Source organism: Trichomycterus rosablanca, chromosome 2 (genome assembly GCF_030014385.1).
Source record: "Trichomycterus rosablanca isolate fTriRos1 chromosome 2, fTriRos1.hap1, whole genome shotgun sequence".
NCBI lineage: Eukaryota > Metazoa > Chordata > Actinopteri > Siluriformes > Trichomycteridae > Trichomycterus > Trichomycterus rosablanca.
In genome coordinates this window covers 38567046-38579483 of record NC_085989.1, presented here as the reverse complement: position 1 = coordinate 38579483, position 12438 = coordinate 38567046, and the positions used below count along the sequence as shown (strand labels likewise).

The following is a 12438-nucleotide window of genomic DNA, read 5'->3' as shown; positions in this document are numbered from 1 at the left end:
TCGTGCAGTAAGTACTATCCTCTAGGCATGTTCAGCTGTTGAATGCTAAGAGGTAGGTCAAAACAGCAGTTATTGCCAGCTTGGAGTCTCTAAAAAACACATTTCTAAACATATTATTGTGTTTTATTTATTTGGATTGTGATATGTCAGCCTACTGATCACAATATTATTTTATGGCAACCATGTCCATCTCTTAAGCCAATCTGTATTAAAAGAGCAAATTAATAAGGAACCTCTCTCTGTGTATTTGTGTTCTTTGATTGGAATACAATATTCATTTGGTTCACTGCCTCAACCAGTGTTTCCTTGGAGGGTATAAAACTCCTCCGCTACAATAAGACTAAAGCATTTGGCGAATTAACACCTCTTACTGTGACCAGTACTGCACTAAAACGTGAGACTAGGTATTATACTACAACCCCAAATCAGAAAAAGTTGGGACAGTATTGAAAATGCAAATAAAATAATGCAGTGTTCCCCACATTTCCTTTGACTTTTATTTGATTGCAGACAGTTTGAACCAGAGATATTTCATGTTTTATCAGCTCAGCTTCATTTTATTTGTTAATAAACCTCCATTCCTGCATTTCAGGTCTGCAACACATTCCAAAAAAGTTGAGACGGGCACAATTTATGGCTAGTAATGAGGTGAAAAAACTAAATAATGATGTGATTCCAAACAGGTGATGTCAACAGGTGATTGTAATCATGGTTTGGTACAAAAGCAGCATCCAGGAAAGGCTGAGTCTCTAATGAGCAAAGATGATCAGAGGATCTCCAGTTTGTCAACAAATGCATGAGAAAATAGCAAAGAAAGATTGGAAGGGATTTACATATTTTTCCCTCTACAGTGCATAATATCATTAAACGTTTCAAAGAATCTGGAAAAACTTCAGTGCATAAAGACCAAGGGCACAAGCCTAAGCTGAATGCCTGTGATGTTTGATCCCTAAGACAGCACCCTAAGTGCAACTGCCACTCAAGAATAACTGATATAACCACATGGGTGAGGGATTACTTCAGCAAACCTTTGTCAAGCACTACAATACAGAGTTACATGCACAAATGTTACTTAAAACTTAACTGTGCAAAAAAGAAGCCTTATGTTAACCATGTCCAGAAGCAGCGTCAACTTCTCTGGGCTCGGAGGCATCTAGGATGGACCATCACACAGTGAAAACGTGTATTGTGGTCAGATGAATCAGCATTCCAGGTCTTTTTTGGAAAGACTGGACACAAAAAACTGAAATAGAATTACAAAGCAATGCCCCATTAAGTGACACACTGAATAAAAATCTGCTGTTTTATGACTATTCTAAGCTAAAATGCTATAACTACATGAATAAAGATCAAACACTAGGTGTAAATGTGACCGTGTTATGGCAGGAGCTTTTTTTGCCCTCCCTAGTTTAACAGGCAAAGCCACACGAAGTTCTCTTTCCCCCCAGAGGATCCCTGTATTGACTCCATGCTGTTTTTTACATCCGCATTCATTTTTAATTATTAATCTGATCCGCTGCTCCATCTGTTGCCAAGTCCTTCCTCAAAGTCACAAACAACACCTGTGGATGTTTCTAAAGCTTTTTCTAACTACCATTTTTCTCCCAAGACAAACTAAATAGCTCTGCAATGAGGATGTGCAAAATCTGTACGGGTAGGAGTAAAGGATCATCATTTTAGCTAACTAAATTAACATATTATTGCTGAGAATGATAGAATTGATTGTTTTGAGTGGTACAAAAATGAAAAGCAAGACCCTTATACACTGATCAGCCATAACATTAAAACCACCTCCTTGTTTCTACACTCACTGTCTATTTTATCAGCTCCACTTACCATATAGAAGCACTTTGTAGTTCTACAGTTACTGACTGTAGTCCATCTATTTCTCTACATACCTTTTTAACCTGCTTTCACCCTGTTCTTCAATGGTCAGGACCACCACAGAACAGGTATTATTTGGGTGGTGGATCATTCTCAGCACTGCAGTGACACTGACATAGTGGTGGTATGTTAGTGTGTGTTGTGCTGGTATGAGTGGGTCAGACTCTATTAGACACTTCTACCTAATTGGTCCACCTTGTAGATGTAAAGTCTACAAAGCATCGTCTGTAAGTAGTGGCGTTTATATTCTCAGTTGTTTGTAAATGTTTAGTGAGTATATCACAGCGTTTTAGTTACAAATTTACCGTAATTAAATACAGTTACCGTTACTATAGCAATTAGTATCTGTACACAAAATTTTAACTCGTTAGCGCTATTTTACGTTTGGTTAAATCTCATATTGTACCAGATGTAACACTTGACTACAGCTGTGTGCTTGTACTGTATTAAGTTCTTTATTGTTTTTATTGTTTGTATTTTTACTTCATTCTGGTGCACACAGTGTATCACACAGCTGGGAAGCAAATAAAACCGACTGTATTCTGAAGAGAGCTGTCTGTCTGTCTGTCTAGCTGAGCAAGGGGGATAAACTATTAGTGAGGGCAGAATGATTGTCTTAAAATACACTGTAAAATCCTACATTAACTGCATCTCTCAAAACGCATGCTGATTTTGTGACCTGCAAAGTGACACATCCTGCCAGTAGATGATGTTAAGAAATATTTACACAAAATCCCAAAATGTACAAGAAGATAAGTAAGAAAATTAAGCAGAAGGAGGAAATTTAATGAAAATGAAAACAAGTTTGTGCTTCAGTGTTATAAGGCCATGTCTGTGGTAAAGGAGGACAATATAAATGCAGAATTCAGCCTCCAAGAAAAACAACAGACTGCAATCACAGCAGGATATGTTACAATCGGCCCTTTGAGGGCCACAATAATGCTGATGTGGCCCTCGGTAAAAATGAGTTTGACACCCCTGTTCTAGACCTTCATCAGTGGTCACATATAGCGCTGTTGGCTGGATATTTTTGGTTGGTGGACTATTCTTAGTCCAGCAATGACAGTGAGGTGTTTAAAAACTCTATCATTGCTGCTGTGTCTTATCCACTCATACCAGCACAACACACACTAACACACCACCACCATGTCAGTGTCACTGTAGTGCTGAGAATGACCCACCACCAAAATAATACCTGCTCTGTAGTGGTCCTGTGGGGGTCCTGACCATTGAAGAACAACATGAAAGGGGGCTAACAAAGCATGCAGAGTAACAGATGGAGTACAGTCAGTAATTGTAGAACTACAAAGTGTTCCTATATGGTAAATGGACAGCGAGTGTAGAAACAAGGAGGTGGTTTTAATGTTATGGCTGATTGGTGTATGTCACCCCACTGATGTGTGTGTGTGTTTGTGTGTGTGTGTGGGTGGGTGTGTGTGTGTGTGAATCTTTATTTTTTCCCACCCAGGACCTCAAAGACAAGGTGACTCAGTTGCTCCCCCTGCTGCCAGTGTTAGAACAATACAAAACAGATGCACAAATGATCCTGCGACTGAGAGAGGAGGTGAGGAACCTGACGCTGGTGCTCATGGCCATTCAGGAGGAGATGGGAGCCTACGACTATGAGGAACTCCGACAAAGAGTGCTGCTGTTAGAGACACGCCTCCACTCCTGCATGCAAAAACTGGGTAAGAACATAAACATCAACCACTTCATCCTGGTCAAACCCAGAAATACAAAACAGGAATAATCTGTACAGGGTGCTAAACCATCTCAGGGCTTTGACCATCTTCAGACATAGCCAATCATACCTGTGTAGATGCCGAGCAGGCAGACAGCACCACTGACATTCAAACCCTGAGGTAAAAGGCAGGAATAATCTGGACAAAATGCCAATCCATCTCAGGGCTTTGGCCATTTTCATACATAGCCAATCATGTCTGTGTAGGTGCCCAGTCAGCCGACAGCACCACAGACATTTAAACTAGAGGTAAAAGGCAGGAATATTTGGTACAGGGTACCAATCCATCTCAGGGCTTTGGCCACTTTTAGACATAGCCAATCATGTCTGTATAGATGCCAAGTCGGCCAACAGCACCACTGACATTCAAACCCAGAGGTACAAGGCAGGAATATTCTGGACAAAACGCCAATCCATCTCAGGGCTTGGCCATCTTCATACATAGCCAATCATGTCTGTGTAGATGCTGAGCTGGCCGACAGCAGCTCTGACATTTAAAACACAGAGGTAGTTTGGTACTGTAATCAGACAGCTGTTGTGGAGCCTAAGAATTTCTGTATACCATCTCTACCTAGGAGAATGGCAGATTTGACAAGGCAGATAAAAAAAAAAATAAAAAAAATGGAAAGAGAAATAGGCTAATCATGGGGTGCTAATTAACTGGAAAATTAATACTTTCCAGGGGACTGTAGCACTTCGATTTGTGTAGACATTTTACTGCTGCCTATTAAAAATTAACCAGTAGTGCATCCGTTATTTATGCAAGCTATCCCAAATAGATAAGAGCAGAAATTCTGAGATTAAAATGGTAAAAGGACAACAGTATTTTTTGCAAATGCAAAAGTATCTTAACAATAACCCCTTCAACAAAAAGGGTCTAATTATGTTTGAACATTACACAGTCAAACAGTGTTGCCAGATTGGCCGGTTTTCCGCCAAATTGGGCAGATTATGTTGGAAATTGGTGGGGAAAAACACGCTTTGGCAGGTGGACAAAATTTGGGCTGGTTTGTAATCATTTTGATGGCTTAAAATATAAATAAAAAATTATTACTTTCTAAAGCAGCTGGAATATAAATAAGCCTACCTTCTCCCACCACATTCAACCCATTGTCAAAGGTTTGATTGATAGGTTATTTTTTCCAGTCCAAAAGACACCGATGCCACGCCCATCAATACAGTGATTTATATGGTGGGGTTTTTTTGGACTCGTTTCTTGGCTAATGGTTTTGAATATGAAGGTAAGCAAGTTTTTTATGTACGAGAGGTTAAACTTCTTTCATTGCTTCAAGTTTATTCTTATTTACTTGCAAAGGGTTGTGTGTCCAATCATAAATAATGCATTTTAAAAACTTGGTAGGCTACTTCAAAGACATGCAAGCAAAAATAATTGGTCCTTTATAATTTATAATTACTGATCTGTACTTTGTATTTTAAGATATTAATTTGTAGGTCATGGAGGTTTAACTGGTTTATTATTTTTTAAATGCTAAACATCATCTGCTTATGTGTTGTTTCGGGCAGTTTTTCATGCATTTTGGTGGATTTTGAAAAGGTTTTTGGCTGGAAACCACTGTTGCAATCTGGTAACCCTGCAGTCAGATAAGGAACATTATACAGTCAAATGAATTTAACCCTATTAAAAAATCTTAAGCAAAATGTAAGGCCATCTGTCTGCAAGCTGAAACTATAGTGTAATTGGGTCATATAAAAGGTAAATGATCTAAAATACAAATGGCTGAAATCTAAAGAAAAAAGCTAAAGTAAATGGCTTTAAATGACCAGAAATAATGTTTTACCTGGTTAATGTCCTGACTTAAACACAGTAGAGATGGTATGGTAATATGTTAATCAAGCAATTCATGCCCTTAAACCCAAAACTGTGTCTGATTTGTGGCAGTTCCAACTGTTAATGTTGTAAAGACTTACATAAAATAAATAAAGTGTTTGTGATATTGGTTTCATAGCCAGTGAAAATAAAGCAACATTTATTTATTTATTATTAATTAGGATTTTAACGTCATGTTTTACACACTTTGGTTACATTCATGACAGGACAGGTAGATACTGGTTACATAAGTTGGTTACTATAGTCTTGGACAATTTAGTATCTCCAATTCAACTCACTTGCATGTTTTTGGACTGTGGGAGGAAATCAGACCTCCGGGAGGAAACCCACACAGACATGGGGAGAACATGCAAACTCCCCACAGAAAGGACCCGGACTGCCCCACCTGGGGATTGAACCCAGGACCTTCTTGCTGTGAGGCAACAGTGCTACCCCCACTGAGCCACCGTGCCACCCCAGGATTTTAACATCATGTTTTACATACTTTGGTTACATTCATGACAGGAACAGTAATTACTGGTTACACAAGATTCATCAGTTAAAGTTTTTTTTTAATTAATTTTTTATTTGTCCCCTTTTTTTCACCCTTTAGCACATCCAATTATTCAATTTGCATCGTGCTTCCTCTCTGCTATGCTGAACCCTGCCCTGACCGAGGAGATCGAAGCTAACCCATATCCCCTCAGAAACATGAGCAGCAGCCAGATGCATTTTTGCCACCCACACATTTTAATGAGTTTGGCGCCACCTTGCATGCGGAGAGACACACCCTAAGGGCACTCTTCCTCATCTCTTGTGCAGGCGCCTCTAATCAGCCGGCAGAGGTCGTAATCGCATTCTGACAGAGAGAGAACCACATCCGGTTCTTTGTCCCACCCCCCAACTGAGCAACCGGCCAATCGTTGCCCATACAGCCACTCAGCTTCGAACCGGTGAAGCAGAGCTGGATTTGATACTACGTATTCAGAATCCAGCCCTGGTTGCAGCGTGTCTTTTTACCGCTGCGCCACCTGAGCGGCTATCAGTTTAAGTTTAATGTCAAACACAGTTATGGGCAGTTTTGTATTTCCAATTCACTTCACTTGCATTTCTTAGGACTGTGGGACTCCTGGGTTTGTTCCAATCTGTTAAACCCAGGAAGCCAGAACTGAGTCACCGGGCCACCCAAACAAAGCAACATAATAGAGTTTTCCCAGTGTAGATCCTCAAAACAGTCAGCAATAAAGAAACAAGACACACAAAGTCAAAGTCTACACACATTTCTAAGGAACACAGGTTTGTGCTTATAAAAAGCTACCTTCATTGTGGAATGTCACCAATGTTTCAGAAGGTACTTATTCATAGCTATTTTTTTTTGTTTTTTTGGATCACATCCGGGCGGCACGGTGGCTCGGTGGGTAGCACTGTCGCCTCACAGCAAGAAGGTCCTGGGTTCGATCCCCAGGCGGGGAGGTCCGGGTCCTTTCTGTGTGGAATTTACATGTTCTTCCTGTGTCTGCATGGGTTTTCTCCAGGCGCTCCAGTTTCCTTCCACAGTCCAAAAACATGCAGTCAGGTTAATTGGAGACACTGAATTGCCCTATAGGTGAATGGGTGTGTGTATGTGTGTTTCTGCCCTGCGATGGACTGTCGTCCCATCCAGGGTGTTACTGTGTGCCTGGCGTCCATTGAAAAGCTGGGATAGGCTCCAGCACTCCCCCGCGACCCTAACTGGATAAGCGGTTAAGAAAGTGAGTGAGTGAGATCTTCTGGATGTATATCACCTACATAAGCAAAGATGGAGCATTTGTTATGAGTTCTATTTGCATAGATACTCGATACGAAAGCCTTGATGCTCTGACGTGAATAACTGATTAAATAATTTAACTGTGAAGCTTTTCATATTACTGTAATTACCTGCAGATTAATTACATTGTGTCAATTACCTTCAGAGCTATTCGCCATGATATTAGAATTATATTATAATATGTAAAAGCTAGTCCTTGAAAAATATATATGAGTTTAATCTGAAAAAAGCTTTTCCTTTATAGCGTAAGTTATAATTACTGCCTATTAAAACGTGTCATTAAGCCTCTAGTGCTTTGTAAGTATGTAAACCCTGTGAAAGCTGTTTAATCTGCTTATCTCTGTTTTTGAAATGAATAAAATAATTGTCAAAGAAAGTAAAATGTCACAATAAATACACCATATTTTTGAGACTTGTGTAAAAGATGAACCAAAAATGATCTATCTAAAGTTTTTTGCTGAATGTCCACTGCTCCAAAGCTTTAATTACAGTGCTCTGGAAAAGTAATTGCCCTTTTCAGATTCCCTGTGCTGGTTTTAGATCATCCAGCAAAGCATGATATTATACAAAGGGATTGGAGTAAAAATTGTGAAACATTTTCTTTTATGTTCTTTCATTTAAAAACTTCATCATTTAAAAAAATTTAATCTTGGTTACGTAATAAGCCCAATTTCATTGTAGATTTTGAATTGCAAATTTTGAATTGTCTTTTAATCAACAGACATTAGTAGACAGTTAACTGTTAACCTACGAATTTATAACAGGACTCAGATTTTAATTTTAATGCAATGCTTCAGAGTTTAATTAAAAACAGCTTAATAGAACTGTAATTATTTCATTTAAACAGTCTACTCAAAAGAACAAAATGCAGTGGGTGGGATATATTAGGCAGCAAGTGAACATTTTATCCTCAAAGTTGATGTGTTAGAAGCAGGAAAAATGGGCAAGCGTAAGGATTTGAACAAGTTTGACAAAGGCCAAATTGTGATGGCTAGATGACTGGGTCAGAGCATCTCCAAAACTGCAGCTCTTGTGGGGTGTTCCCGGTCTGCAGTGGTCAGTATCTATCAAAGGTGGTCCAAGGAAGGAATAGTGGTAAACAGGCAACAGGGTCATGGGCGGCCAAGGCTCATTGATGCACGTGGGGAGCGAAGGCTGGCCCGTGTGATCCGATCCAACAGACGAGATGCTGTAGCTCAAGTTGCTGAAGAAGTTAATGCTGGTTTTGATAGATAGGTGTCAGAATACACAGTGCATCACAGTTTGTTGTGTATGGGGCTGCATAGCCGCAGACCAGTCAGGGTGCCCGTGCTGACTCCTGTCCACCACCGAAAGCACCAACAATGGGCAGGTGAGCATCGGAACTGGACCATGGAGCAATGGAAGAAGGTGGCCTGGTCTGATGAATCATGTTTTCTTTTACATCACGTGGATGGCCGGGTGCGTGTGCATTGCGTACCTGGGGAACACATGGCACCAGGATGCACTATGGGAAGAAGGGACGGCAGCTGAGGCAGTGTGATGCTTTGGGAAATGTTCTGCTGGGAAATCTTGGGTCCTGCCATCCATGAGGATGTTACCTTGACACGTACCACCTACCTAAGCATTGTTGCAGACCATGTACAGCCTTTCATGGAAACGGTATTACCTGATGACTGTGGCCTCTTTAAGCAAGATAATGCACCCTGCCACAAAGCAAAAATGGTTCAGGAATGGTTTGAGGAGCCCAACAATGAGTTTAAGGTGTTGACTTGGCCTCCAAATTACCCTGATCTCAATCCAGTTGAGCATCTGTGGGATGTGCTGGACAAACGAGTCCCATCCATGGAGGCCACAGCACACCTTCAGGGGTCTAGTGAAATCCATGCCTCGATGGGTCAGGGCTGTTTTGACAGCAAAAGAGATTAGGTTTAAGACAAAAAGTGCAGAGGCATAGCACTAATTCACACATGCACAAAATGTGCTTTGTTACAAAGGGTGTTGAATCCAAACACAGCATTTTGCTTGATCTGTATAATACCCAGAGCTCACTTTCAAAACAATATCAACCATCAACTGGTAAATATGTTTAAATCATCATAACGACAAAAAAAAAAAAAAAAAAAAAAGACAAAATCGGTCTTCTTATGTTAGCATTTTATACAAGAACATTATACAGTCAATTGTGGTTGGAAGTGTGATAGTATAATGCTGCATCAGGCCCTGGGCAGATTGCTATTATTGAAGAAACAATTAATTTAACCCTATTAAAGGGGGGAAAAGCTTAGAGAGAGTGTAAGGTCATCTGTCTGTAAGCTATAGCTTAGATCAGCAATAATCTAGGTAAACTTAACCAACCACTTTGTCAACATATTAAAACATCAGAAAACAATTAAATATAGAAACTACAACATCAGCATTGCATTCTATCAAAAAAATGTCTGGCTCCGTCTGAAATCGCAAACTTAAACAGTACGTACTAGATTCAGCCGGTAAAGCAGTACGCTCTTCCAGTATGCAAGTGTGTAGTATGCAAGCAACCTCGTATATACCAACATCACGTGATGCAAGACGTCTCATCGTCACAGTTATAACAATTTTAAAATCGGACAAAATTAATTCTGTCAATCTCCTCAAAGCTACTTATAACGTTATTCAGCCATAACAATAAAACCACCTCCTTGTTTCTACACTCGCTATCCGTTTCATCAGATTCACTTACCATATAGAAGCACTTTGTAGTTCTACAATTACTGACTGTAGTCCATCTGTTTCTCTGCATACTTTGCTGCCACAGGACCACTACAGAGTAGGTATTATTTGAGTGATAAGTCATTCTCAGCTCTGCAGTGACACTGACATGGTGGTGGTGTGTTAGTGTGTGTTGTGCTGGTATGAGTGGATAAGACACAGCAATGCTGATGGAGTTTTTAAACACCTCACTGTCACTGCTGGACTGAGAATAGTCCACCAACCAAAAACATCCAGCCAACAGTGCACCGTGGGCAGCGTCCTGTGACCACTGATGAAGGTCTAGAAGATGGCCAACTCAAACGGCAGCAATAGATGAGCGACCATCTTTTTTTACATCTATAAGGTGAACCAACTAGGTAGGAGTGTCTAATAGAGTGGACAGTGAGTGGACATGGTATTTAAAACCTCCAGCAATGCTGCTGTGTCTGATCCACTCATACCAGCACAACACACACTAACACACCACCACCATGTCAGTCTCACTGCAGTGCTGAGAAACATCCACCACCCAAATAATACCTGCTCTGTGGGGGTCCTGACCATTGAAAAACATGGTGAAAGCAGGTTAAAAAAGCATGAGGAGAAACAGATGGACTACAGTCAGTAATTGTAGAACTACAAAGTGCTTCTATATGGTAAGTGGAGCTGATAAAATGGACAGTAAGTGGAGAAACAAGGAGGTGGTTTTAATATTATGGCTGATCAGTATGTTTGCACATTGAAAAAGGTGCCAAAGGTGTCTCAGACATGTACTTCATTAGGTTTTTTGTATTTGGTCTTATGTTTTAAGTCAAATTGATTTGCAGTAAATCCCTGGTTTTAACAATCATTTTTGTAAATATAACACATACATTTTTCCCAAACCCAGCACTGAAATGATGAATAATAAGCTGATAACTGTGAGTAACAAAATGATAATGCTGCTTTGAAATACAAGAAAATACAAAATGCACGATAAGTGTTGGCTTCAGCAAAATATCTTTAATTAATGACCAGAGATAAGTTCAAAATTAAAAGTACATGTTGTGTAATTAGGAATGAAAGATAGCAGCCAGGAATTAGAATCACGCAAATGAATCTCCCACTATTTGAATTATTCAAATCAGCGGGAGCGCAATTCGAATTATGCAGATTACTGAACACTAATTAGTGCCTTCTTGCCTTTTGCTTTTAATCAGGTTATCTTTAGGTTTTATTTAATTTCCAATATTACACTTAACACACTTGCAGACAGAAACCTTGAGTCATTCAAGCTCATCTAATTGTTTTCAGACAAGGTTTCTGAATTTCTAGCAAGTATGGCGCAGTTTGCCGGAATATGACTAATTGTATTGGTGTTTTTGTCACAAAGACCGAAAGATTGACTGAGAAAAGGCAATTACTTTGCACAAACATGTGCTATCAGTAAGAGTTTAGGAAAAGAGGACTAGTTTTATTGATAGATGGGGTAAAGATGGGGTGACAAAGTATACAGAGCAATAGATTGGCTACCGTCAGTAAGTGTAAATCTACAGAGTGCATCTACACCGATCAGCCATAACTTTAAAACCACCTCCTTGTTTCTACACTCACTGTCCATTTTATCAGCTTTACTTACCATATAGGAGCACTTTGTAGTTGTACAGTTACTGACTGTAGTCCATCTATTTCTCTACATGCTTTGTTAGCCTGCTTTCACCCTGTTCTTCAATGGTCAGGACCCCCACAGGACCACCACAGAGCAAGTATTATTTAGATGATGGATCATTCTCAGCACTGCAGTGACACTGACATGGTGGTGGTGTGTTAGTGTGTGTTGTGCCGGTATGAGTGGATCAGACACAGCAGCGCTGCTGGAGTTTTTAAATACCATGTCCACTTACTGTCCACTCTATTAGACACTCCTACCTAGTTGGTAGATGTAAAATCAGAGACTTTCGCTCATCTATTGCTGCTGTTTGAGTTGGTCATCTTCTAGACCTTCACCAGTGGTGGACTATTCTCAGTCCAGCAGTGACAGTGAGGTGTTTAAAAACTCCATCAGTGCTGCTGTGTCTGATCCACTCATACCAGCACAACACACACTAACACACCACCACCATGTCAGTGTCACTGCAGTGTTGAGAACGATCCACCACCCAAATAATACCTGCTCTGTGGTGGTCCTGGGAGAGTCCTGACCATTGAAGAACAGCATGAAAGGGGGCTAAAAAAGCATGCAGAGAAACAGATGGACTACAGTCAGTAATTGTAGAACTACAAAGTGCTTCTACATGGTAAGTGGAGCTGATAAAATGGACAGTGAGTGTAGAAACAAGGAGGTGGTTTTAATGTTATAACTGATCAGTGTACAGTATATGGTAGTTATAGCTCATAAAATGGCCAATGGATGTACATTTAAGACAGGTGTTCATAATAAAGTGCTAGTGGCAGTGGTAGCTCAGCAACCTTCAGCTTTTGAGAAGG

General features: G+C 40.1%; 1 protein-coding gene across 2 annotated transcripts in view; it reads left to right on the top strand.

Moving 5' to 3' along the window:
- Positions 1–12438, top strand: part of olfm2a (olfactomedin 2a) — a 269002-nt gene that overhangs the window by 235820 nt on the left and 20744 nt on the right. For both annotated transcript variants that reach the window (XM_063015253.1, XM_063015244.1), the window contains exon 4: positions 3353–3572. In XM_063015253.1, coding sequence (XP_062871323.1) covers positions 3353–3572 — 220 coding nt within the window. The remainder of the gene's footprint in view (positions 1–3352; positions 3573–12438) is intronic.